This window comes from Chlorocebus sabaeus, chromosome 21 (genome assembly GCF_047675955.1).
Source record: "Chlorocebus sabaeus isolate Y175 chromosome 21, mChlSab1.0.hap1, whole genome shotgun sequence".
NCBI lineage: Eukaryota > Metazoa > Chordata > Mammalia > Primates > Cercopithecidae > Chlorocebus > Chlorocebus sabaeus.
Window position 1 is genome coordinate 4,783,168 of NC_132924.1, and position 27,094 is coordinate 4,810,261.

Consider the following 27,094-nt stretch of genomic DNA (forward strand, 5'->3'; position numbering starts at 1 on the left):
CACTGTCCCTAAATGTCCCTGGGACAGCCAGGGCAGTCAGCTGCTGCAGTCGTTCACTGAGAAAGCCTCCAGGGCAGTGCTGTCAGCATACGCGGAAATCAAAATTGCTCCCAGTGAAGCAAGTGCCCTCCGCACAAGGCTGGATTTACGTTCTCTGGTCCTGGAGGCCAAGGGAGCTCCAGAGGGAGGATCAATACATCCTGTCTGGCCTGGTCTCAGGCCACCCGAGCTTCCCTCATCCTCCACCAGAGGTCCCCCCTGGTGATACTCGGCCTCATGCCCTGTCCCTGCGGAGCCTTGGCCTGCCTCCCGGGTTTGCAGTTGTGATTTATTTTTGGCACGTTAGCCTCCGGTCATCAAATAGCAAAACCCAAAACAACAGCAGACGATATCTTCCAAGTGTCTGCTCAGGACACGGCTTCAGCCCTCTGTGGTCCCCTCTCCCCGGGGGCTCTGAGGCCTTTGGGATTCTTGTCAAGCTCCTTCAAGAGCCTGCAAGGACTTAACCGTGAGTAGCTAGCCCATTGATGGAGAAAAGCCAGGTGACAGGCAGGGAGCGGGGAAGAGTGAGGGTGGAGAAGATAGAAACTCCCACATCCACTCCATCCATGTCTCTTTTCTGAAGGCGGATGGACCAGGGAGAGTGGCAGCATTGACCCTTGAAACCCCCATCTGGGGACTTTCCTACAGAAAAGAGGTCCTGAGGCTGATCTGGTTTTTGGACTTTCAGAGTCCAGGGGAGGGAAGTTACGTGCCAAAAAGGACCAGGCCATGTAGGCACGGTGGCTCACACCTGTAATCCCAGCACTTTGGGAGGCCAAGGTGGGAGGGTCACTTGAGGTCAGGAGTTCAAGACCAGCCTGGCTAACATGGTGGAACCCCGTATCTACTAAAAATACAAAAATTAGCTGGGTATGGTGGCTCATGCCTGTAGTCCTAGCTACTCAGGAGGCTGAGGCAGGAGAATCGCTTGAACCCGGAAAGCAGAAGTTGCCGTGAGCTGAGATCTCGCCACTGCACTCCAGTCTGGGTGACAGAGCAAGATTCTGTCTAAAAAAAGGATGGGGCTACCTACTCCCATGTGGGAACCCTGTCCACAGGGGTCTTGGGAAAGGTGTGAGGGATGGGTGGGGCAGTAGACAGGGGCACTAAGTTGGCCCCAGTCAGAGCTGGAGCTGGGGCAAGATAACCACCTCCTCAGCACCCCAGGAAAGGTGAGTGTAGCCACAACTTGGCCAAGTTGGCTGTGCCAAGGACTGGAGCCTTAGGCCTAGGCTGGCATCTCATAGGGGGTTCCAGGTGTACTTTTTGCTCATGGAGGGATGGGGGAGAGGGGAGAGCTGGCACTACCTAGCTTTGGGAGGTGATGAGGCACAGATGCCCATTGTGAGGACTTAGAAGGACTTACCAGCAAATGGGCTTGTTTTTATGGGAAACAGACAGCCCCAGGCTCCGCCAAGTTGCTGATGGGGCAGGCAGAGAAGGCCTGTGCGTGAGCAGCCCAGATGCCTGGCACCAGCAGTGGGGACTTGTTATTCTAAACCTTCCTCTGGTAACCAGGCACCCAGTAGTGGAGCCACCAGGATTCCTGGAACAGCCTGCCCAATCCCGGAGGCAGCCAGAGCTGCTGCTTGGCTGGTCAGCAAATTGGCTCCTTTGAGAGGCCAGGCCTTCTTAGGCCCAGAAGCAGTGGAGAAAAGGGGGTTGGAGGCAGCTTTGGCCCTGCTGAGTGGCAGGTTGGGCCCTTTTTCTATCTGCCGTTTTCCCTGTTGGTAAATGATATTTTCTGCATTCCTCAAATCCTGCATCTGATTTTGTTTTGTTTTGTCTTGGGTTTTTTTGTTTTGTTTTGTTTTGTTTTTGAGATGGAGTCTCGCTCTGTTGCCCAGACTGGAGTGCAGTGGCATGATCTTGGCTCACTGCAAGCAACGTGTCCCAGGTTCACGCCATTCTCCTGCCTCAGCCTCCCGAGTAGCTGGGACTGCAGGCGCCCACTACCACGCCCGGCTAATGTTTTGTATTTTTTAGTAGAGACGGGGTTTCACTGTGTTAGCCAGGATGGTCTCATACTCCTGATCTCGTGATCCTCCCACCTCGGCCTCCCAGAGTGTTGGGATTACAGGCATGAGCCACTGTGCCCGGACTGTTTTGTTTTGTTTTTTGAGACAGAGTCTCACTCACTCCGTCACCTAGGCTGGAGTGCAGTGGTGCGATCTCAGCTCACTGCAACCTCCACCTCCTGGGTTCAAGTGATTGTCCTGCCTCAGCATCCCAAGTAACTGGGACCACAGGTCCAAGAGCCATCATGCCTGGCTAATTTTTGTATTTTTTGTAGAGATGGGGTTTCGCCATGTAGCCCAGGCTGGTCTCGAACTCCTGACCTCAAGTGATCTGCCCACCTCAGCCTCCCAAAGCGCTGGGATAACAGGTGTGAGCCATCATGCCAGGCCTAAATCCTACATCTGAAGCAGGAGTTGAGTTCCCTGGTAGGAGCCTCCATGTTCCTGACACTATGCGGGGTAGCTCAGCGCCTCTGTGTCCAGGCCTGAGTGTCCTGGCTCTGTACTGCCTCTATGCTGCAGCAGGACCACTCAGGGATCACTGGCCATTGTTAGGTAGGACATGGGGCATTCTGCCAGCAGGACCCTGAGCACCAAAGGGGTACCTGCCCAACCATTGACTCACATTCAAGGAACAGCCCCTGCCAGACACCCGCACTGGGTATGGGGGGCAGAGACAGCTAGGACATCCTAGAGGTGACAGTCTAGCGGGGCAGGTGAGAGCATACACTGGCGAATGACACCAGAGGTAGGGACTGGGATGGACCCACCCAGCTCTCCATCCCTCAGAGCACCCAGCATAGTGGTTGGCAAAGAGTGGGTGTTCAATGTCTGCAGAATGGAGATGTAATGAATGAGTGAGTGAGTGATTATGAAAGTCCCAGTTATGGATAGAATACATGAGGAAGGGTCAGGTGCAGTGGCTCACGCCTATAATCTCAGCACTTTGGGAGGCCAAGGTGTGTGGATCATTTGTGGTCAGGAGTTTGAGACCATCCTGGCCAACATGGTGAAACCCCATCTCGACTAAAAATACAAAAATTAGCCAGGCATGGTGGTGCGTGTCTGTAATCCCAGCTACTCTGGAGGCTGAGGCAGGAGAATTGCTTGAACCCGGGAAGGGGAGGTTGCAGTGAACCAAGATCACACCACTGCACTCCAGCCTGGGTGACAGACCAAGACTCCATCTCTACACACACACACACACACACACACACACAACATGAGGAAGGAGCAGTGGGATGGAGTATAGGAAACCTGTCCTAGAAGGGGGTGTGTTTTCAGGAAGCACAGTCACAACAAGGGGAGATAAGAAGAGGCTACAGGAGTGGCCTATTAAAAAGGAGATTGTGGCCAGGTCCAGTGGTGGGTCATGCCTATAATCCCATCTCTTTGGGAGGCTGAGGCGGGAAGAATGCTTGAGGCCAGGAGTTTGAGACTAGCTTGGGCAACATAGGGAGACCCCGTCTCTACAAAAAACTTAAATATTAGAGCTGGGCGTGGTGGTTCACGCCTGTAATCCCAGCACTTTGGGAGACCAAGGCGGTCGGATCACCTGAGGTCAGGAGTTCGACACCAGCCTGGCCAACATGGTGAAATCCTGTCTACTAAAAATAGAAAAAATTAGCCAGGCGTGGTGGTAGGTGCCTGTAATTCCAGCTACTTGGGAGGCTGAGGCAGGAGAATCGCTTGAACATGGGAGGTGGAGGTTGCAGTGAGCCGAGAGCCAAGATTGCACCACTGCACTCCAGCCTAGGGGGTACTTTAGTCCCAGCTACTCAGGCGGCTAGGGTGTGAGGATCACTTGAGCCCAGGTGGTTGAGGCAGCAGTGAGCTATGATGGTACCATTGCACTCCCGCCTGGGTAACAGAGCAAGACCCCATCTCTATAAAGAATTTACTTTTTTTGAGCCGGAGTCTGGCTATGTTGCCCAGACGGGAGTGCAGTGACGTGATCTCTGCTCACTGCAACCTCTGCCTCCTAGGTTCAAGTGATTCTCCTGCCTCAGCCTCCCAAATAGCTGAGACTACAAGCATGTGCCACTGCACCCAGCTAATTTTTGTATTTCTAGTAGAGATGGGGTTTCACCATGTTGGCCAGGCTGGTCTTGAAATCCTGGCCTCAAGTGATCTATCTGCCTCAGCTTCCCAAAGTGCTGGGATTATAGGTGTGAGCCACCACGCCCGGCCTCAATTCACAAACATTTATTTGGAACATTCACTATAGGCCAGTGTGGTGCCATATACAAGGATGAGTGAGAAACAGTTCCAGGCCCCAAGGAGAACACCCCCTGGGTCAGGAAGGCTGACAGCTTCTTTCTGTTCCCCTCTCAGAGCCACTCAGAGTTCCCCTGCTGAAGATCTGAGCATGACCCGGGATGAGGCGCTGCCGGACTCTCATTCTGCACAGGACTTCTATGAGAATTACGAGCCCAAAGAGATCTTGGGCAGGTAAGGCCCAAGCTTTCCCCACGAAGTGCTGTCCTAGGCTCCAGCAGGCCCTGTAGGCTACAGCCAACTCCGCTCCACCCCGAGTACTGACCCCACTTCCATCCCCAAAGCGCTGTTCTCTTGGAGAAACCCTTGGTTTGGTGTCCTGCCCTCCTGAAGCCAGGAAAGATAAGAGAAACCTCTCCCAGCAAAAAGTTCCCAGGGGTGGATGCAATGGCTCACACCTGTAATCCCAGCACTTTGGGAGGCTGAGGTGGGAGGATTGCTTGAGGCCAAGAGTTCAAGATCAGCCTGGGCAACATAGCAAGACTCCGTATCTCTTTTTTTTTCTTAAGATAGGGTCTTGGCCGGGCGCGGTGGCTCAAGCCTGTAATCCCAGCACTTTGGGAGGCCGAGACGGGTGGATCACGAGGTCAGGAGATCGAGACCATCCTGGCTAACATGGTGAAACCCCGTCTCTACTAAAAATACAAAAAACTAGCCGGGCGTGGTGGCGGGCGCCTGTAGTCCCAGCTACTTGGAGGCTGAGGCAGGAGAATGGCGTGAACCCGGGAGGCGGAGCTTGCAGTGAGCCGAGATCGCGCCACTGCACTCCAGCCTGGGTGACACAGCGAGACTCCGTCTCAAAAAAAAAAAAAAAAAAGATAGGGTCTTGCCCTGTAGTCCAGGTTGGAGTACAGTGGCATGATCTTGACTCACTACAGTCTCTGCCTCCTAGGCTCAAGTGATCCTCCCACCTCAGCCTCCCTAGTAGCTGGGACAACAGGTGTGTGCCACCAGGTCTGGCTAACCATCTCTATTAAAAAAAAAAAAAAAAAGCGAGGGGCTGCCGGGCACAGTGGCTCATGCCTGCAATCCCAGCACTTTGGGAGGCCAAGGCGGGAGGATCACCTGAGATCAGGAGTTTGAGACCAGCCTGGCCAACATGGTGAAACCTGTCTCCAGTAAAAATACAAAAATTAGCTCTGCGTGGTGGCAGGCGCCTGTAGTCCCAGCTACTCAGGAGGCTGAGGCAGGAAAATTGCTTGAACCCGGGAGGTGGAGGTTGCAGTGAGCCAAGATTGTGCCACTGCACTCCAGTCTGGGCGACAGAGTGAGACTCTCTCTCTCTCAAAAAAAAAAAAAAAAAAAAAGAGCACTGAACTAGGAGTTACACGGCCTGAGAGCAGGCTTGTTACTCACCAGCTCTGGGCAAATCACCTGACTGTGCCTGTATTTATTCATCCACCATTTCCAAAAGCTCAGAGGAACTTGGGGAAAAGTGTAAATCTATTGAAAAGGGCAGGACATCTCTGCTGCAGCCTCGAATCTGGGATTCCCCATGGGGTGAGGGGTCCCCCGAGGCCATCTGTCCTCTGCACTTCCAGGGGCATTAGCAGTGTGGTCAGGCGATGCATCCACAAGCCCACGAGCCAGGAGTATGCAGTGAAGGTTATCGACGTCACCGGTGGAGGCAGCTTCAGCCCCGAAGAGGTGCGAGAGCTGCGAGAAGCCACGCTGAAGGAGGTGGATATCCTGCGCAAGGTCTCAGGGCACCCCAACATCAGTGAGTGATGACCCCAAGTCACATGGCAGGGTGCCCCCCTGTGATTCTGCCCTGACAGCCCAAGCCAGGAAGTGTGACCCCACCACATAGCCAGCTAGAACCACCCAGGCTCAAGGCTCCCAGCTCCACCCTCACTGCTCTGACAGAAGGGGTCCCAGGCTGGGATGGACGCAGGCAGGGGAATGGGGGTTTGATGTCCCTGGGCTGAATTAGCCAGGCGTGCTGATGCATGCCTGTAATCCCAGCCACTCAGGAGGCTGAGGCAGGAGCATCACTCGAGCCCGGTAGTTTGAGGCTGCAGTGAGTTATGATTGCACTATTACACTCCAGCCTAGGTGACACAGTGAGATCCTGTCTCTAATAATAATAATAATAATAATAATAATAATAATAATAATAAAGTCCCTGGGCCTGCCCACACCCTGGGTTGATGTCCTTTGAGCACCCTCCTGATTCCCCTGTCAGCTTTTGAAGTTAGCCCACAGCAGCCTCGCTCCCTGTCCCCTGTGCCCCAGCTGCCCCTACCTGGGCTCCCCTGCTACTTGAGACAAGCCAGCCATTTCCATTTCAGTACAGCTGAAGGACACTTATGAGACCAACACTTTCTTCTTCTTGGTGTTTGACCTGTAAGTACCCAGCCCTGGAGCAAGCCACACCTGAGAGAACCTCGACTGTCAACTGTCGTCCGCTCCCCAACCCCAGGGCTGCCTGGAGACCACAGCCAGCTCCTGAGCTGAGGATGCCAAATACAATCCCGGTGTTTAGACAGATCAGCCCCTGGGGTCTGGCTGCCGGGTTTGGAAACCTGGGTTCACCACTTGTGGGCTGGATCATTTGTTTAAATCTCGGTTTTCTCATCAGTATTATGGGAGTGATAATAGCACAGTGAGTGGCATAGTGTGAATGCTAATAATGACTAGCCTCAGGCCAGGTGCAGTGGCTCACAACTGTAATCCCAGCACTTTGGGAGTCTGAGGCTGGAGAATCACTTGAACCCAGGAGGTGGAGGTTGAAGTGAGTCAAGATCGTGCCATTCAACTCCAGCCTGGGTTACAAGAGCAAAACTCCGTCTCAAAAACAAAAACAGAACAAAACAAAAAAAAACCCCAAAACTCTTGGCCTCACGCAATTCTCTCACCTCAGTCTCCCAAAGTGCCGGGATTACAGGCATAAGCCACCATGCCTGGCACGGTATATTGATATAATTGTTCTATTTTATTATTGGCTGTTAATCTCTGTGCCTAATTTATAAACTTCATCTTAGGTATGTACATATAGGAAAAACATAGTAAGTATAGACAGACTTCAGTGCTATCCATGGTTTCAGGCATCCACTGGAGGTCTTGGAACATATCTCCTGCAGATAAAGAGGGAGAACTGTAGACATATATAAAGTAGAACAAGGGTTAGCAAGAGACAGGGGCTTCCTTAGACCGAGTGGTCAGGAAGGCATGTCCAGGAAGTGACCCAAGCAGAGGATGGCAGGATGTAAGGTCGGTCAGCACCAAAGACCAGGTCCTGCAGGCATTTTAGCCATGGTAAGGAGTTTGGAGGGTCAAGACTGGGCGACTGACGTGATCTGATTTACTTTTGTTTTTTTTTTGAGACAGAGTTTTGCTCTTGTTGCCCAGGCTGGAGTGCAGTGGTGTGATCTCAGTTCACTGCAACCTCTGTCTACCGGGTTCAAGCGATTCTCCTGCCTCAGCCTCCCAAGTAGCTGAGATTACAGGTACCCACCCACCACCATGCCCAGCAAATGTTTTATGTGTGTACTTTTTTAGTAGAGACAAGGTTTCGCCATGTTGGCCAGTCTGGTCTCGAACTCCTGACCTCAAGTGATTCATCTGCCTCAGCCTCCCAAAGTGCTGGGATTACAGGCGTGCGCCACCGCGCCCAGCCTGACTTCCTTGTGAAAAGATCTCACTGACTATCTAGGGACGACTGTAATGAGGCGGGATTGGAAAAAGGGAGGCCAGCAGTATCGAGGAGAGAGGCAGGTGGTAGAGGTTGCACCTGTGGTGTGGTCCAAAGGTTAATGTCATCATCACCATCACCACCATCATCATGCCCCTACTTCTACATCAATAGGATTAGTAAGATAAGCCCGTTATTGCTAAGCATCAAATGTGAACACTACAAAGTACTCTGTGAAATGTGGATTCCAGATTTATTATTGGCCAGGCACGGTGCCTCACACCTGTAATCTCAACACTTTGGGAGGCCGAGGTGGAAGGATTGCTTGAGGCCAGGAGTTTGAGAACAGCCTGGGCAACAAAGCGAGACCCCATCTCTACAAAAAAATATAAAATTAAGGTCGGGCATGCTGGTTCACCCCTGTAATCCCAGTACTTTGGGAGGCTGAGGCAGGCGGATCAGATGAAGCCGGGAGTTCGAGACCAGCCTGGGCAACATGGCGAAATCCCATCTCTACAAAAAATACAAAAATTAGCCCAGCATGGTGACAGATATCTGTGATCCCAGTCACTCAGGAGGCTGAGGCACAAGAATGGCTTGAACCCAGAAAGCAGAGGTTGCAGTTAGCTGAGATTGAGCCACCGCACTCCAGCTTGGGCAACAGAGGGAGACTTTCTCGGACCCCTCCAGACTCATCAGCAGCAGCTGTCTTGACTCTGCTCTGTGGCACTGTCCTGTATAGCTCTTGGGGGCAGCTCAAATGTCTTTAACCTTTGAAGAAGTTGCTGGGGGAAGCTATTTTTAATGCTGCCCTGAGGAGCCCTCCAGGGTATAACTAGATGATTCTAGCAGAGAGTTCTTTCTAGATCATCCCAGGAGGTAAGAAGATTGAACCTCAATTCTTAATCCCGCAATTGGCAAACTTTGCGCCTGCAACTCTTGCACAGCTGATTCTTCCCATTTGTTTCCTGGGAAAAAATCAGGATACTCAGCTGGGTGTCGTGGCTCACGCCTATAATCCCCGCACTTTGGGAGACCGAGGCAGGTGATCACCTGAGGTCAGGAGTTCAAGACCAGCCTGGGTAACATGGTGAAACCCTGTCTCTACTAAAAATACAAAAATTAGCTGGGTGTGGTGGTGGGCACCTGTAATCCCAGCTCCTCAGGAGGCTGAGGCAGGAGAATCGCTTGAACCTGGGAGGCGGAGGTTGCAGTGAGCCGAGATTGCATCATTGCACTCCAGCCTGGGTGACGAGCAAAAACTCCATCTCGGGGGAAAAAAAAAAATATCGGGATACTCATGTCCTTCTGATCTGGGTCTCGGCTCCTGGGCCAGTGGTTCATGGTCCTCTCTTTCAGCCTCCAGCCATCATTTAGGCCCCGATACATCCCAGTCCACACTGCCACTTCCACAGATGGGAGAACCCCCACACTGAAACAATGGAGATGGAACAGAAATGGCACTTGGGCTGGGGCTCCCCCAAATCCACCAACTTCAGGGCCCAGGGCTGGGAGAGGTACTGCTCACAGGGCCACTAGCTCAGGGCCCATTGCTTCCCTGGTCACTTCTAGCCATTCTGGCTTGGAACTAGGGTAATGGGAACCTGGGGAGAGGACTTAGCTGAAGAAATGCCTACCCCATGAAATGGTGGGAAAGACTTTTCCAGGGGAAAAATTAAGTCAGGGGAGAAACCTAGGCCATCTCTATTCCTCGGAGGGTTGATGAGAGCCTGAGCCCCTGACATGGGCCACTTCTCTCCAGTCTCCTTTGCTTTTCTCCCAGTTCTTCCAGAACACTTCTCTCCTCACTTCCCCAGTTCCTCTCCCCAGACTGTGGTTCTCCACGGGGAGTGGCCCACTTAGCTTCTAGAGGTATCAGGGCAGAAGGCAGCTCTCTGGGAGCAGGGTAAGGAGGGTGGTGGTCTTGGGACCGATCCAGCTATCAACCGTCTGTTTCCACAGGATGAAGAGAGGGGAGCTCTTTGACTACCTCACTGAGAAGGTCACTTTGAGTGAGAAGGAAACCAGGTGAGCATCCCTTTGCCCCTCTCCGCTCCCTCCCACTTGGCCTAGGGCCACAGGCACTGGGGCCTCAGGGGAGGCAGGGCGTGCATGTGTCTGGGCTGGGCGTGTGTGCTGCTCCCTTGCAGTGTGGCTGAAATGTGAGCTGTGTCTCCCTGCCTGTCGCCTGACTCTGCGCAGAGGAAGAGTGACAAGTGTGTGCCCCACCCTAGAAAGATCATGAGAGCTCTGCTGGAGGTGATCTGCGCCTTGCACAAACTCAACATTGTGCACCGGGACCTGAAGCCCGAGAACATCCTCTTGGATGACAACATGAACATCAAGCTCACAGACTTTGGCTTTTCCTGCCAGCTGGAGCCAGGAGAGAGGCTGCGAGGTCTGGTAACACGCCCTTGGCCCACGTCCGGGCCTCGGGCGCTCAATCAACCCTCCGCGGAATAGAGATGGCCTGGGTTTCTCCCCTAACTTAATTGTTCCCCAGAATAAAAATTGCACCATTTCAAGGGGTAGGAATTTTTTTTTCTTTTTTCTTTTTTCTTTTTTTCCGAGATGGAGTCTTACTCTGTCACCCAGGCTGGAGTGCAGTGGCGCAATCTCAATTCACTGCAACTTCTGCCTCCCGAGTTCAGGCGATTCTCCTGCCTCAACCTCCTGAGTAGCTGGGATTACAGGCACGCGCCACAACGCCCAGCTAATTTTTGTATTTTTAGTAGAGATAGACCATGTTGGTCAGGCTGGTCTCGAACTCCTGACCTTGTGATCCACCCGCCTTGGACTCCCAAAGTGCTGGGATTACAGGCGTGAGCCACCACGCCCGGCAGGGCTAGACATTTCTTCAGGTAAGTCCTCTTCTAGGTTCCCATTACCCTAGTTCCAGGCCAGGATGGCTAGAAGTGACCAGGGAAGCAATAGGCCCTAAGCTGGTGGCCCTGTGGGCAGTACCCTGCCCTGCCCTGGGCCCTGAAGTTGGTGGATATTGGGGGAGTCCCAGCCCAAGCTCCATTTCTGTTCCATCTCCATTGTCTCTTTGAACTTCCCCTTTTTATCTTTCTTTTTTTTTTTTTCGTTTGAGACAGAGTCTCATTCTGTTGCCCAGGCTGGAGTGAAATGGGATGATTTCAGCTCACTGCAACCTCCGCCTTCTAGGTTCAAGCGATTCTCCTGCCTCAGCCTCCTGAGTAGCTGGGACTATAGGCATGTGCCACCACACCTGGCTACTTTTTGTATTTTTTTTTTTTTTTTTTTGAGACGGAGTCTCGCTTTGTCACCCAGGCTAGAGTGCAGTGGCCGGATCTCAGCTCACTGCAAGCTCCGCCTCCCAGGTTCACGCCATTCTCCTGCCTCAGCCTCCCACATAGCTGGGACTACAGGCGCCCACCACCTCGCCCGGCTAGTTTTTTCTTTTGTATTTTTAGTAGAGACGGCGTTTCACCATGTTAGCCAGGATGGTCTCGATCTCCTGACCTCGTGATCCGCCCGTCTCGGCCTCCCAAAGTGCTGGGATTACAGGCTTGAGCCACCGCGCCCAGCCAATTTTTGTATTTTTAGTAGAGACGGAGTTTTGCCATGTTGGCCAGGGTGGTCTCGAACTCCTGGCCCCAGGTGAGCTGCCTGCCTTGGCCTCCCAAATTGCTAGGATTACAGAAATGAGTCACTGCGGCCGGCCTGGACTTCCTCTTCTGAGTGCCCTGCTGACCTGTCTTGATGATGACTGTTCCTGCAGAGGTCTGCGGGACCCCCAGTTACCTGGCCCCTGAGATTATTGAGTGCTCCATGAATGAGGACCACCCGGGCTATGGGAAGGAGGTGGACATGTGAGTGCACCGAGGAAGGAGGATCACCTGCCTGGGCTGGGCAAGGGAGGGAGCCGGCAGGGCTGGGTCGGTGCCCCTGGCGCTGGGTAAGTGGCCCTGGGCCCTCACACGTCCAGGTGGAGCACTGGCGTCATCATGTACACACTGCTGGCCGGCTCCCCGCCCTTCTGGCACCGGAAGCAGATGCTGATGCTGAGGATGATCATGAGCGGCAACTACCAGTTTGGCTCACCCGAGTGGGATGATTACTCGGACACTGTGAAGGACCTGGTAAGAGGCCAGGCCAACTGGCTCCTGGGCTCAGGACTGCGATGCCAGGCACCCCTGCCCGGGGAGGCCCCGCCTCTCCTGACATGCTGGAGGGGACCTGCCTTGATGTTCTCCGTTCCCCTCTCCTCCCCTCCCAGGTCTCCCGATTCTTGGTCGTGCAACCCCAGAACCGCTACACAGCGGAAGAGGCCTTGGCACACCCCTTCTTCCAGCAGTATGTGGTAGAGGAAGTGCGGCACTTCAGCCCTCGGGGGAAGTTCAAGGTATGAAGCGTTCTGACCCAGACCCGCCAGCTCCCCAAGTGCAAACCTCTAAGCCCTCTCCTCTCCCAGGGGTCCTTACACCCCGTGGGTTTCCAGAGTACCCACCCCACCCCTCCCAGCTGCCCTGTGATGGCTTCAGAGATGGCAGGTGTCGGCCCACTGGCTCTGTCCCTATGGATGCTGGCCAGGTGGGAAGTGGAAGACACTAGGAGGGCCCCGCGGAAGCCACCCAAGGCTTCGTGGCAGACGAGCCCAGAGCGTTCCTGTGCCGGAGGGGCAGGGCCTGGCAGGGGGGCAGCTGCAGCCCAGCTTCTCCACCTGGCCCTGCAGGTGATCGCTGTCACTGTGCTGGCTTCAGTGCGGATCTACTACCAGTACCGCCGAGTGAAGCCGGTGACCCGGGAGATCGTCATCCGAGACCCCTACGCCCTCCGGCCTCTGCGCCGGCTCATCGACGCCTACGCTTTCCGAATCTATGGCCACTGGGTGAAGAAGGGGCAGCAGCAGAACCGGGCTGCCCTTTTCGAGAACACACCCAAGGCCGTGCTCCTCTCCCTGGCCGAGGAGGACTACTGAGGGGCTGGCCAGTCAGGGAGGGCTGGGGGGCAGGGGGGGAGGGGAAGTCACGGAAATATAAGTCCAAGGGGTGAGACGCATGCAGACCTCTGCAGAAGGAGTGCTTGGCCCTGGCTAGGAACCCCTGGAGCTGAGGCCATGATCTCCTCTCAAAGGCTGTGCACAAGGGAAGCGGGTGTTCCCACCACACAGCAATACCTGCAGGCTGGGGCAGGCCCTGGGTGGGCAGAGATCACAGGTGGCCTGAGAACCAGGAGCCGCCTGCTCCTCCACTTCCTGGATGAGCCACCATCTCTGTTTCTCTTTAGGGGAGGCCCAGAGTTACTGACACTTGGGCCCTCTTAGGGTCCCAAGGTGAGAATCAAAGACACAGAAATGTCTGAGATACACAATCACAGGAGATTTTATTGACCCCATGACATCCAGTGACAGTGTGGGAGCAGGCTACTCTCCAGGGACATATTTTTGGAGGCATATGGAGAAGGAGGCCCAGGCGAGGTGGCTCACACCTGTAATCCACGCACTTTGGGAGGCCGAGGTGAGAGGATCGCTTGAGGCCAGGAGTTTGAGACCACCCTGGGCAACATAGTGAGATCCTATCACTACAAAAGTTCAAAAACTTAGCCTGGCCTGGTGGTGCACACTTAGTAGTCCCAGCTACTCGGGAGGCTGAGATGGGAGAATTGCTTGGGCCCAGGAGTTCAACACTACAATGAGCAGTGATCACCACTGCACTCTAGCCTGGGCAACAGAGCAAGACCCTGTCTCAAAAAAAAAAAGAATGGGAAGCTTCTGATATTTGTCTTTCTGGAGTACTATTTGCTTTGTGATTCCCACAATGCACCGCTTCACCTAATACATCATTTGGTTGTCCCAGACCCTTTTAGGACTGAACTGTGCTTTAAATAGTTACACGTCTGCCTGTTACACAGTGGAAACTAGTTTCCTTCTTCAGAGGGACACAAAACCACACGAGGCCACCAAGAAAGCATTCTCCTTCCACAACAATTGGCTGAGAAAACAGAACAAGGGGCCGGGCGCGGTGGCTCAAGCCTGTAATCCCAGCACTTTGGGAGGCCGAGACGGGCAGATCACGAGGTCAGGAGATCGAGACCATCCTGGCTAACACGGTGAAACCCCGTCTCTACTAAAAAAAATACAAAAAACTAGCCGGGCGAGGTGGCGGGCGCCTGTAGTCCCAGCTACTCGGGAGGCTGAGGCAGGAGAATGGCGTAAACCCGGGAGGCGGAGCTTGCAGTGAGCTGAGATCCGGCCACTGCACTCCAGCCTGGGCGACAGAGCTAGACTCCATCTCAAAAAAAAAAAAAAAAAAACAGAACAAGGGAAATTCTGCCTTGAGGAAACAATGTCAGCTTCCTGAATCATCCAGGGAGAAAGAGAGAGAATAGATTTTAAAATGCTTAACAAATGGCCTTTCAGAGCCCTCTGTTCTAATGGTTTGCATGTTTGCCCCTGTGTCAATAATACTTGGCCTCTAAGAGAAACACCTGGCTCCCAGCCACCTTCAACACGTTGGGCCCCTTCTCCAAAACACAGGAGGCTGAGTCCTCTCCTGCCCTGGTGAGAGGCGCCTGCCACAGACGGATGGGAGACAGGGAAGGGGAAGTTCTTTCCTGAGGCTGAAGCTCCCGAGCTTGGAATTGGGCTGTTTGCAACATGGCCAGGGAATGACAGTGACCCTGGAGGGCTTTTCTCCTTGTCACCACCCGGCTGCTTACAGCTCCCCTGGCAGCCGGCCTGCGTCTGCAGCACAGCGGAAACCGAGGTTGTCTGAGGCTGAATCTGGAGTGTTGCCCATCCTGCCAGTAGAGGAGGGGAGAGAGGAAGGACACATCCTGAGAAAGAGGCCTGGGGGCTGACCCATCTTCCCTGCCTCACCCGCAGGGCTCGCCATGATCAGGGAGCTTGAGGGCTGGGGAGGGCATAGTCTGGAAGGAAGCCTGTGCCAGTCCTGGGAGAAGGGGAACAAGAAGGGGCTCTGGGACAAAAGGAGCCTTGCAAGAGGGGGGGGAGGGACAGTGGCCCCGAGAGACAGCACTGGAGGGCAGAAAAGACAGTGACTAACTTCTGTGTTAGCAGTTGAGAACAGCTCAGTAGAGAAAACCTGTCCGCAAGCTATGAGAATATCACGGCCAGGTGCGGTGGCTCACGCCTGTAATCCTAGCATTCTGGGAGGCCAAGGCGGGCTGATTGCTTAGTCCAGGAAAATGAGACAAACCTAGGCAACATGGCAAAAACCCATCTCTACAAAAATTAGCTGGGCATAGTGGTGCATGCCTGTAGTCCCAGATACTTGAGGAGCTCAGGTGGGAGAATCGCTAGAGCCTGGCAGTTTGAGGCTGCAGTGAGTTGAGACTGTGCCACTGCACTCCAGCCTGGACAACAGAGCAAGACTCCATCTCAAAAAAAAAAAAAAAAAAAGATTTTTCGTGTGCCCACCAGTTTGAAGAGTCAGTAAGTCTATGACCACCACTAATGACCTACTGGTGTGGTCATTCTACTTCCCTCCCTTTGCCTACCTAGTGGTACCACAGGACAAGAGGAGAAACCCCATAATTAAGATGCCACACACAGTCTCCCTGGGTACCAAGCGCTGGCAGGAGAGTCACAAGGTGTCCTGGGGCCCTCTGCTTTTCATAGCAAGTGCTGCTGGCTTTCTTTTCTGTACCCACAACTGGGCACAGGCTCAGGGAGGTGCTGGGACCAGCTCACTGCACACAGACGGTTGGTGGTATGAAGGTTGGGGCACTCCGGGACCAGGATTCAGACCTCAGCCCCAGCTACTAAGCCGCACGTTGCCTGGGACAAAGCCCCTCACCTGGTGGTGACCCGGGCCCGGTGATTGGCAGAGCCGTCAGCTGTGTCGATCCACGATGCCCCCCGGAGGACACGTGTGTCCTGCTCAGCGGCCTGGTATGGTGATGCTGTCCACTCCCACACGTTGCCCAGGAGGTCATAGAGCCCTGCAGCCCCACCGGCGGGTCAGGCCAGGCTGGGACCCGCGGACCACCCCGCCGACCCTCTGAGGTCCTGGGGCCAACTCGGGGAAGGGAGGTGCTTCCCTCTGCCTCCTCTCTAGACACGATGGTCCCAGCAGCCAGTTCGTGGGCATGGCCATAAGCCCAAGAGAGCTCTTACCATAGTTGTTCTGGGCGGGGAAAGCATTCACTGGGGAGACTCCATGGAAGCCATCCTCAGCTTTGTCCCCCTTGGGGAACCTTCCCTGATGGGAGAAAGGGAGGGTAAAAGATTTACCACCTGTCCCAAGGCAGGTCCTCATGCCTATCCAGAGGAAAACCAAAGTCGTCTTGCTGTCGCATCTGGGGAAGGGGAAGGGCACGGGGCGGTGACCTAAGATTCCTATCCAGAGCTCCCAAACCCATCACCTCACATCCCCAGGGTAACCCCGCTGCTGGATTAGGAAGAGTGTTTCCCCTGTACCCAAAGGGCTCTAGGTCAATCCCAGCCCACACCTGACTTCTCCACTCTCAGCAACATCCTGCCCTCTGCCTGGAACCCCACATGCCATGGAGCCTCGAGAAGACAGCTTCTCCCACGCTCCTCTGCAGCCTGTCCCCACGCCCCGTGCCAGAGCACTGCAGCCTGCTCCTGCAGGCCTTCTCAGGACAGTGCTTTTTTATTTGCTTATTTTAGTTTTATTTATTATTTAGTCACTTTTTTTTTTTTTGAGGCAGGGTCTCATTCTGTCGCCCAGGCTGGAGTGCAGTGGCAGCATGACCTTAGCTCACCAACCTCCACCTCCTGGGTTCGAGTGATTCTCCTGCCGAAGTCCCAAGCAGGCGGGATTACAGGTGCCCGCCACCATGCCCAGTTAATTTTGTATTTTTAGTAGAGACAGGGTTTCACCATATTGGCCAGGCTGGTCTTGAACTCCTGACCTCAGGTGATCCAACCCCCTCGGCCTCCCAAAGTGCTGGGATTACAGGCATGAGCCACTGTACCCAGCCCTACAAATCTTTAATAGAAAGTACTTATGCTGGCTGGGCACGGTGGCTTATGCCTGTAATCCCAGCACTTTAGGAGGCTGAGGCGGGTGGATCACCTGAGGTCAGGAGTTTGAGACCAGCCTGGCCAACATGGCAAAACCTGATCTCTACTAAAAATACAAAAAAATTAGCTGGGCATGGTGGCAGGGACCTGTAATCCCAACTACTTGGGAGACTGGGGCAGGAGAATCGCTTGAAACTGGGAGGTGGAGGTTGCAGTGAGCCGAGTTTGCACCACTGCACTCCAGCGTGGGTGACAGAGAGAGACTCTGTCTCAAAAAAAAAAAAAAAAAAAAAAAAAAAGTACTTATGACCCATTGTCTTTTGCTTTACCAGCTTATGAGTCATCAGTTGCATTAGAACCCAAGCCCTCTGGATGCCGCGGCCTAACAACACAGTACCGAGCCTCTAGCAGGTCTCTGTGGATGCTTGGTGAAAGGAGGAATGTAGGTCTTACCTGCCACAGGTTGGTGCGGTTTGGCTGGAACCGGTTTCCCCATGGGTAAACTTGACCTGCCAGGAGAGCAAGGAGGCAGCAGAGGAGGGGGAGGTGAAGAATTAGGGAAGGAAAACAAAAACACAGAAAGAGTGAGGGAACCAAAAGGAAGTTAGAGGGAGATGAGAAAGAAAGAGAGTGAGATGACCTGCTTTTATTTCCCATGCCTGTCCTTGCCACTCTCTGAACTGCATTAGAGGCCCTGGCCTCCTCATGTGCTCCAGGGCTCTGGGATCTGAGCCAGTTTATAAAGCATCTCTTATCAGTTCATGTTGAGAAAAGTACAGAAATTGAGAAACTTGAAAATTGGACTTAGATTGCATAAACGAACGAGTCAGAGGCAACCTCACAAGTCATATTAAAAACTTTGATCATTGGCCACATGTGGTGGCTCACACTTGTAATCACAGCACTTTGGGAGACCGAGGCAGGTGGATCACGAGGTCAGGAGTTCAAGACCAGTCTGGCCAACACAGTGAAACCCCATCTCTACTAAAAATACAAAAATTAGCCAGGCATGGTGGCAGGTGCCTGTAATCCCAGCTACTCAGGAGGCTGAGGCAGGAGAATCGCTTGAACCTGGGAGGCAGAGGTTGCAGTAAGCCGAGATCGTGCCACTGTACTCCAGCCTTGAGCGACAGACTCCGTCTCAAAACAAACAAACAAACAAACAAACAAAAACTTCGATCGTTGATGTACCTGGTGTTCACTGAAAGACTGTGTAGAGAGGTTTAATGTGGGGAGTTGCTTTTTGCTGTCCTAACTTTCTGTGTAATTAGGATTGCAGAATGACAAATGACCGAGTTAGGAGCAAACAGTGATTCTTAACATTAACCCCTGTACCCCAAGGGCAGAGGTGTGTAGTCTAACATTAACCCCTGTACCCCAGAGACAGAAGTGTGTAGTCTTGGTAATTCTTCTTTTTCCTTATGCCATGTTGCTCTGGTTATATTTATTGAAATGTAATGTCTGTGGAATTTCCAACAAAATATTTTATGTCTGTTCTTTCAATTTCTCCAGTTACTAATTTTCATGGTATTTCATAAATATATCAGTCTGAAATGGACTAGAAAAAATAATAAAAAAAACCCTGGTCCTCTACCACAGATAGCTTAAAAAGCACTGCTCTAGGGAACACAGACCCTTCCTGCCCCAACCCCCGCTTTTTTTCTTGAGACAGGGTCTTGTTATGCCACTCAGGCCAGAGAGCGGTGGTGTGATCATAGCTCGCTGCAGCTTTGAACTCCTAGGCTCAAAGGATCCTCCCACCTCAGCCTCCCGAGTAGCTGGGACTAGAGGCACATGCCACCAGGCCCAGTTCATTTTTGTATTTTTTGGAGAGACAAAGTCTACTTATGTTGCCCTGGCTGGTCTTTCACTGCTGGCCTCAAGCTATCCTCCTGCCCCAGCCTCCCAAAGTGCTGGGATTACAGGCATGAGCCACTGCGCCCGGCCCCTTCCCACTCTTTAAAGCCCCTCATGCAGGGCAGGATGGGGAGAAGAATGAAAGAAAATCGCCTCATCATCTGGATACCCTTCAAGCCCCCTCGGGCGGCAAACTCCCACTCTTCCTCCGTGGGCAGCCGTTTTCCCCGCCAAGCACAGTAGGCACGGGCGTCATTCCAGCTCACGTGTAACACTGGGTGCTCCAGTCTCTCTCGGATGCCAGAGCCAGGACCTGCAGGCTGACAGCCAGGATGAAGTGAGACAGGCTTCCGGGAGCGCATTAAGTCGGAGGCAGGCTAGGTTTAGGGTACCCGCGTTTAGCTTTTACCACTAGATGGAGGAAGAGAGCTGGAAGAGAGCCAGGTGAGTGAGGAGTGTCGGAGTCAGAAAAAAGATTACAGGAGGCTGAAAAGGGAGAAATGGATGGGTAACGGGAAAAGGAGGCCTGCTGAGCGATTTCCCTGAAATTCCCCTGTCCTCCTTTGAAACTCAGTGTTCTGGATGTACGAGGGGTAGAGAGGAGGCTGGGCCTGGAGAATAAAAGAGTCAAGCAGGGGTAGAAAATGAGGTAGTGGAATCAGCCCTTACCTGCCTCCAAAATGCCTTTTCCACTGGAAGCCACCAGAGTACAGGCTGCAAAAAAGGAGACTGACTGCAAGATGCTCTGGCCCAGCAAAGGCACCTCCCCGACTGAGCCACAGGACGCAGAACAGAGACGTCAGGCTGAGACTCAGGTAGTCTAAGTGAGGTTGTGGCTGAAATTTTATTTATTTATTTTTTTTGAGACAAGATATTGCTCTGTCACTCAGGCTAGAGTGCAGTGGCACTATCACCGCTCACTGCAGTCTCAACCTCCTAGGCTCAGGTGATCCTCCCACCTCAACCTCCTGAGTAGCTGGGACTACAGGTGTACATCACCATGCCCAGCTAATTTTCTTTCTTTCTTTTCTTTTCTTTTTTTTTTTTTCCTGTAGATATGGGATCTATGTTGCCCAGGCTGGTCTTGAATTCTTGGGCTCAAGCAATTGTCCCACCTCAGCCTCCCAAAGTGCTGGGGTTACAGGCGTGAGCTGCTGTGCCCAGCTGAGACTGGAATCTTTATAGAGTCCAATTTTAGCACCCTTATTAGAGGTTGGCTTGCCAAGGTGATCTTTTTTTTTTTTTTTTTTTTTGAAACAGAGTCTCACTCTGTCACCCAGGCTGGAGTGCAGTGGCGCCATCTCGGCTCACTGCAACCTCTGCCTCCCGGGTGCAAGCGATTCTCATGCCTCAGCCTCCTGAGTAGCTGGGATTACAGGAGCGTGCCACCACGCCTGTCTAATTTTTGTATTTTTAGTAGAGATGGGTTTCGCTGTGTTGGCCAGGCTGGTCTTGAACTCCTGACCTCAGGTGATCCACCCACCTCAGCCTCCCAAAGTGCTGGGATTATAGGCATGAGCCACCACACCCAGCCCACCAAGGTGATCTCTTGATTCAAGTTCCTTGAACCCTATCCTGACTTGGACCTTTAGGCAAGGGCTAACTTCGGTTCAGGGTTAACTTCCTGGGAGTGTATACTGATCTCACGCTCCATGGTGGGTTTCTCTTGCTTCCCTTCTGCCTCCAGCTCTCAGGTCTGATTCTCCACTGTGTCCCAGGTAACCCATGTCCCACAGGATTCCCTGTCTAGGTCCCACTCCTATCCCCTCAGCCGCAAGACCAGGTTCTCTCACCTTCATTGGCTGGGTGGCTTTGTTTCTCAGCTCATCGGAGACAAAGTCCTCAAAGACAAAGCTCCATCCAAACATCTCAGCCTCTGTCCGATACTTTTTCTCCCTGACAAAATCCCTGCAAAGACATAGTTCAGCTGGTTCAGCTGGTGAGGTTCTGTGCCCGCCCCATCTTCTCCTGATCCAGGAAACCTCCGATATCCCTGTCCTGTAAGTTACACACCACAGAGTGTTCATGATCGCCAAAGAATTAACCTGAAGCCTGGGCGATTTTCTTTTAAATTAGAATGCAACAAATTTACATACAGTAAAATTCACTCTCTTCAGTGTTTAGTTCTGCGAGGTTAATTTATTATTTATTTATTTATTTGTTTGTTTAGTTGTTTGTTTATTTATTTAGAGATGGAGTCTCGCTCTGTCACCCAGCCTGGAGTGCAATGGCATGATCTCGGCTCACTGCAACCTCTACCTCCTGGGTTCAAACGATCCTCCTGCCTCAGCCTCCCTAGTAGCTGGGATTATAGGTGCCTGCCACCATGCCCTGGCAATTTTTGTATTTTTAGTCGTGACAGGGTTTCACCATGTTGGCCAGGCTGGTCTCGAACTCCTGACCTAGTGATCTACCTGCCTCGGCCTCCCAAAGGGCTGGGATTACAGGCGTGAGCCACCACACCCAGCCTATTTATTTTTTTTGAGACAAAGTCTCACTCTGTTGCCCAGGCTGGAGTGCAGTGGCACAATCTCAGCTCACTGCAACCTCCATCTCCCGGGTTCAAGTGATTCTCCAGCCTCAGTCTCTCAAGTAGCTGGGATTACAGATGCATACCACCACGCCCACCTAATTTTTGTATTTTTTGTAAAGATAGGGTTTTGCAATGTTAGCCAGGCTGGTCTCGAACTCCTAACCTCAGGTGATCCTGCCACCTCGGCCTCCCAAAGTGTTGGGGTTACAGGCGTGAGGCACAACACCTGGCCAATTTTTTTTTTTTTTTTTTGAGACAGACTCTTGCTCCGTTGCCCAGGCTGGAGTGCAGTAGCGCAATCTCGGCTCACTGCAACCTCCACCTCCTGGGTTTAAGTGATTTTCTTGCCTCAGCTTCCCCAGTAGCTGGGATTACAGGTGCACACCACCATGCCCAGCTAATTTTTGTATTTTTAGTAGAGGCGGGGTTTCACCATGTTAGCCAGGCTGGTCTCGAACTCCTGACCTCGTGATCTGCCCGCCTCGTTCTCCCAAAGTGCTGGGATTAGAGATGTAAGCCACCATGCCCAAATTAACTTTTATTTATTTTAATCATTTATTTATTTATTTATTTATTTATTTTTTTGTTTAGACAGAGTCTCACTCTGTGGCCCAGGCTTGAGTGCAGTGGGGTGATCTCAGCTCACTGCAACCTCTGCCTCCTGGGTTCAAGCGATACTCCTGCCTCAGCCTCCTGAGTAGCTGAGATTACAGGTGCGTGCCACTACACCCTGCTAATTTTTGTATTTTTAGTAGTGACAGGGTTTCACCATGTTGGTCAGGTTGGTCTTGAACTCCTGACATTGTGATCCGCCCGCCTCAGCCTCCCAAAGTGCTGGGATTACAGGGATGAGCCACCATGCCCGGCCGATCATTTTTTTTTTCTGAGACCAGGTCTCACTCTGTCCCCCAGGCTGGAGTGCAGTGGTGCAACCATGGCTCACTATAGCAGCATCAACCTCCTGAGTTCAAGCAATTCTTGTGCCTCAGCCTCCCGATTTATTTTAATTATTTATATTTTGGACTGGGTCTCACTCTGTCACCCAGACTGGAGTGCAGTGGCACAATCACAGCTCACTGCAGCCTTGACCTCCTGGGCTCAAGCAATTTTCCCTCCTCAGCCTCTCAAGTAGCTGTGACTACAGGTGTATGCCACCATGCCTGGCTAATTTTATAGAGATGGGGTCTCACTATGTTGCCCAGGCTGGTCTAAAAATTCTGAGCTCAAGTGATCTACCCACCTCGGGCTCCCAAAGTGTTGGGATTATAGGCATGAGCCACTGCGCCCAGCAGTTCTGTGAGTTTGACAAAGCATATAGTCACTACAATAATCAAGATACAGAATAGTTCCATTGGTCACCTCTAAAAAAATTTCTCTGAAACTCACCAACCACGGACCGGGTTTTTTTGTCCCTATAGTTTTGCCTTTCCCAGAATACCATATAACTTGAATCATATAGTATGTAGTCTTCTGGGTCTGGCTGTGGTTTCCTTCACTTAGCAAATGCTTCTGAGATTCATCCATGTTGTTGCCATTAGTAGTCTGTCCCTTTTTATCAATGAGTAGTATCTTACTGTATGGACATACCATATATTGTTTATACACTTACCAGCTGAAGATCATGTGAGTTATCTCCTGTTTTTAGAGATCATGAATAAAGCCACTGAGCAGGAGATTTAAGGGTGGGGAATTCATCTCTTTTCTGAAAGGTCTCCAGCACCTATCTTTTTTTTTTCCCCTTTTTGAGAAAGGATGTCACCCAGGTTGGAGTGCAGTGGTGCAATCATGGCTCACTACAGCCTCAACCTTCCACACTCAAGTGATCCTCCTGCCTCAACCTCCCTACTAGCTGGGACTACAAGTCCATGCTACCATAAGGGGCTAAATTTTTTTTTTTTAAGACGGAGTCTCGCTCTGTCCCCCAGGCTGGAGTGCAGTGGCCGGATCTCAGCTCACTGCAAGCTCCGCCTCCCGGGTTTACACCATTCTGCCTCAGCCTCCCGAGTAGCTGGGACTACAGGCGTCTGCCACCTTGCCCAGCTAGTTTTGTGTATTTTGTAGTAGAGACAGGGTTTCACCGTGTTAGCCAGGATGGTCTCGATCTCCTGACCTTGTGATCCGCCCGTCTCGGCCTCCCAAAGTGCTGGGATTATAGGCTTGAGCCACCGCGCCCAGCCTTTTTAAAATTTTTAGTAGATATGGGGACTGCATTGCCCAGGATGGTCTCGAACTCCTGGGCTCAAGTGATCCTCCCACGCCGGCCTCCCAAATTGTTGGGATTACAGGCGTGAGCCACTGCATCCAGCCCTTCATCACATATCTAATCTCACAACAGTCACCAGAGGTAGGTAATAGGTTTTATTGTTATTATCTCCATTTAACAGATGAAAAACACTGAACCAAATAGAAGTGAAAAATTGGGCTTTTAAAATGGATTTTCGACTGGACATGGTGGCTCACAGCTGTAATCCCAACACTTCACGAGGCCAAGGCAGATGGATCCCCTGAGGTCAGGAGTTTGAGACCAGCCTGACCAACATGGAGAAACCCTGTCTCTACTGAAAATACAAAAATTAGTTGGGTGTAGTGGTGCATGCCTGTAATCCCAGCTACTTAGGAGGCTGAGGCAGGAGAATCACTTGAAACCAGGAGGCGGAGGTTGCGGTGAGCTGAGATCGCACCATTGCACTCCAGCCAGGGCAACAAGAGCAAAACTCGTCTCTAAATAAATAAATAAAATAAAATAAAATGGATTTTCAAGGCCACGCATGGTGGGTCACACCTATAATCCCAGCACTTTGGGAGGCCAAGGCAGAAGGATCACTTGAGCCCAGGAGTTCGAGACCCGCCTGGGCAACAGGGCAAAACCCTGTCTCTACCAAAAACACAAAACAAAATAAGCTGGGTGTGGTGGGGCGCACCTGTAGTCCCAGCTACTCAGGAGGCTGAGATGGGAGGATGGTTTGAGCCCGGGATGCAGAGGCTGCAGTGAGCTGAGATCATACCACTGAACTTCAGCCTGGGTGACAGAGCCAGACCCTGTCTCAAAAAAATAATAATGATAACAATAATAATAAAATGGATTTTCATATACTTTGGTATGGTTTAGTAAGTTTCAGCAAGCAGATTGTCAGGGTAAGATGGATTGTTTTTTATATATATATACATTTATATATATAACAATATGTACAAATTTATATACTTATTTACTTATTTTTACTTATTCATTTATTTTAGCAGAGATAGAGGTCTCCCTATGTTGCCAGGCTGGTCTCAGACTCCGGAGCTCAAGCAATCCTCCCACCTTGGCCTCCCAAAGTGCTCACATTGCAGGTGTGAGCCACCACACCTGGCCTATAAGGGGAACTTAAAGGACTCTCTAGTATGATGTCCCTTCTCCCAATCCCTTTCCCCATGTAGAAGAGGGTTCTGTTGAGTGACTGGCATTTGCTGATATTTCTCAGTGCTATGTCCAGTGTAATGGAAAATGCACTGGCTCAAGAGCCCAGGGATTTGAGTTCCAGGCCAAGCTCATCTACTAACTGAGTCAGTCAAACCTCTTTGGATTTCAGGTTCTTCATCTGAATAATGTATACAACACTTATCCCATAGTACACTGCAAAGATGACATGTGACAGTGAACAAGTTAGTATTCCTTTAGATATTAAGAATGAGGCCAGGTGCAGTGGCTCATACCTGTAATCCCAGCACTCTGGGAGGCTGAGGTGGGGCGATTAGTTGAGGTCAGGAGCTTGAGACCAGCCTGGCCAACATAGTGAAACCCCGTCTCTACTAAAAAAAATACAAAAAAAAAAAATTAGCTGGGCGTGGTGGTGAACACCTGTAATTCTAGCTACTTGGGAATTGCGGAGGCAGAGGCAGGAGGCAGAATTGCTTGAACTCAGGAGGTGGAGGTTGCAGTGAGTGAGATCACGCCATTGCACTCCAGCGCCTGGGAGACAGAGTGAGTAAGTCTCCAAAAAAAAAAAAAAAAAGAAAGAAAGAAAAAATAATGAGATTAGAGAGGGCCTTCATTCCTCCTGGAAGAACATCTGATGTGCCTGAAATCTTTGTTGGTGACAGGAAATATGTCAATGGCAAAGGGTTTCACTGTCGCCTCCTGCACAGGGCCTTCACCATCTCTGCTGTCTGGAGAGGAGGCAGGAGAATTGCTTGAACCCAGGAGGCAGAGGTTGCAGTGAGCGAGATCACGCCATCGCACTCCAGCACCTGAGTGACAGAGTGAGTAAGTCTCAAAAAAAAAGAAAGAAAAAATAATGAGATTAGAGAGGGCCTTCATTCCTCCTGGAAGAACACCTGATGTACCTGAAATCTTTGTTGGTGACAGGAAATATGTCAATGGCAAAGGGTTTCACTGTTGCCTCCCGCACAGGGCCTTCACCATCTCTGCTGTCTGGAGAATTTGTTCCCATCAGGAATCTCCCACCTGGCAGTTGGACCATGCTAGTAGCCTGTCCATTTCCTGCAAAGAAAAAAGAGAGTTATCAGTAATACAGGCATATATATAAAACAAGTGGTAATATTTGGATCGTATGCAATACTCATGATGGTATAATAAAACACAACAAAAAATTTGGAGGCTTAAAAATATGGCTTTAAATTCCTTTTGGGCCGGGTGCGGTGGCTTACGCCCTGTAATCCCAGTACTTCTGGAGGCCGAGGCGGGCGGATCACGAGGTCAGGAGATCAAGACCATCCTCGCTAACACGGTGAAACCCCTTCTCTACTAAAAATTAAAAAAAAAAAAAAAATTAGCCGGATGTGGTGGCAAGCGCCGGTAGTCCCAGCTACTCGGGAGGCTGAGGTGGGAGGATTGCTTGAGCCGGCGGGGGCAGAGGTTGCAGTGAACCCAGATTGCACCACTGCACTCCAGTCTGGGTGACAGAGCGAGATCCTGTCACAAAAAGAAAAAAAAGAAACAAATTGAATCTCAGATTAAGTAATTTGCCTAAGGTTTCCCAGCAAATCAAGTGGCAGAACAAGAATGTGAAGCCAAACAAAACGCAAAAGGAATTTTTTTTTTTTTTTTTTGAGACGGAGTCTCGCTCTGTCACCCAGGCTAGAGTGCAGTGGTGTGATCTTGGCTCACTGCAAGCTCCGCCTCCCGGGACCATAAGTGTGCACTACCACACCTGGCTAATTTTTGTATTTTTTGTGGAGATCGGGTTTTGTTGTGTCGCCCAGGCTGGTCTCAAACTCCTGAGCTCAAATGATCCTTCTACCTCAGCCTCCCGAAGTGCTGGGATTATAGGTGTGAGCCAACACACCCAGCTGAGATTCAATTTCTTCATCTGAAAAATGGGAATATCTATGAACGACCATAGCTTGTTAATAAAAGAAAAAATAATAAGTATGAAAAATAGGGATAATATCTCACTATCTCTTAGGTAGTAGCTGTGTCAATTAAAATAACATGCAACCAGGAACAATGGCTCAGAGACAGGGTGCAGAGGCTAATGCAGGAGAATTGCTTGAGCCCAGACATTCAAGGTCATAGTGAGCTATCATTGTGTCACTGCACTCCAGCCTGGGTGACACAGTGAGACCCTGTCTCAAAAAATAAAAAATAAAAAGATAATAACAACAATAAAATAGCATGTGTGAAATGTTGACCACATGGTAGATTTGCACGTACCTCTTTCTTCCTCTACACAAGACCTTGTCCCAGCTAGGCGAATTTAGACACTCTACCCTAAAATACACCTAGCACTTTCTTTCCATCCTTCTGCTCATGC

The 27,094-nt window shown here is 51.4% G+C and overlaps 2 protein-coding genes across 10 annotated transcripts in view; one reads left to right on the forward strand and one right to left on the reverse strand.

The window, feature by feature from the left end:
- Positions 1–14,258, forward strand: PHKG1 (phosphorylase kinase catalytic subunit gamma 1). 3 transcript variants are annotated; one of them, XM_007981254.3, is made up of 11 exons: positions 1–508; positions 4,395–4,511; positions 5,879–6,057; positions 6,629–6,683; positions 9,387–9,488; positions 9,934–9,999; positions 10,206–10,369; positions 11,717–11,807; positions 11,924–12,077; positions 12,215–12,340; positions 12,671–13,197. In XM_007981254.3, the coding sequence occupies exons 2-11, from the start codon at positions 4,429–4,431 to the stop codon at positions 12,914–12,916; spliced, it is 1,266 nt and encodes a 421-aa protein (XP_007979445.1). In that variant the 5' UTR covers positions 1–508; positions 4,395–4,428; the 3' UTR covers positions 12,917–13,197. The 3 variants fall into 3 exon arrangements, with proteins under 3 accessions (XP_007979445.1, XP_007979442.1, XP_072864913.1); XM_007981251.3 differs by lacking the exon at positions 9,387–9,488 and having other exon boundaries at positions 2–508; positions 12,671–14,258; XM_073008812.1 differs by lacking the exons at positions 1–508; positions 9,387–9,488 and having other exon boundaries at positions 4,403–4,511; positions 5,879–6,017.
- Positions 13,297–27,094, reverse strand: part of SUMF2 (sulfatase modifying factor 2) — a 15,432-nt gene continuing 1,634 nt past the window's right edge. The window contains exons 2-10 of one of the 7 annotated variants that reach the window (XM_073008816.1): positions 25,665–25,821; positions 20,599–20,713; positions 19,475–19,519; positions 18,975–19,125; positions 17,402–17,457; positions 16,076–16,160; positions 15,757–15,900; positions 15,215–15,333; positions 13,297–14,736 (exon numbers count right to left, since the gene is read on the reverse strand). In XM_073008816.1, the coding sequence (XP_072864917.1) occupies positions 14,395–14,736; positions 15,215–15,333; positions 15,757–15,900; positions 16,076–16,160; positions 17,402–17,457; positions 18,975–19,125; positions 19,475–19,519; positions 20,599–20,713; positions 25,665–25,821 (1,214 nt within the window). In that variant the 3' untranslated portion in view covers positions 13,297–14,394. Of the gene's footprint in view, positions 14,737–15,214; positions 15,334–15,755; positions 15,901–16,075; positions 16,161–17,401; positions 17,458–18,974; positions 19,126–19,474; positions 19,535–20,598; positions 20,714–25,664; positions 25,822–27,094 lie in introns of all 7 variants that reach the window. The other 6 variants (XM_073008817.1, XM_038004291.2, XM_073008813.1 and 3 more) reach the window with 6 other exon arrangements.

Excerpts from the sequence above, each read along its gene's own strand:
- PHKG1 (XM_007981254.3), top strand. The coding sequence starts at position 4,429 with ATGACCCGGGATGAGGCGCTGCCGGACTCTCATTCTGCACAGGACTTC. Across the intron at positions 4,512-5,878 it reads CCCAAAGAGATCTTGGGCAG|GGGCATTAGCAGTGTGGTCA; the intron begins GTAAGGCCCAAG and ends CTGCACTTCCAG. Across the intron at positions 11,808-11,923 it reads TATGGGAAGGAGGTGGACAT|GTGGAGCACTGGCGTCATCA; the intron begins GTGAGTGCACCG and ends TCACACGTCCAG.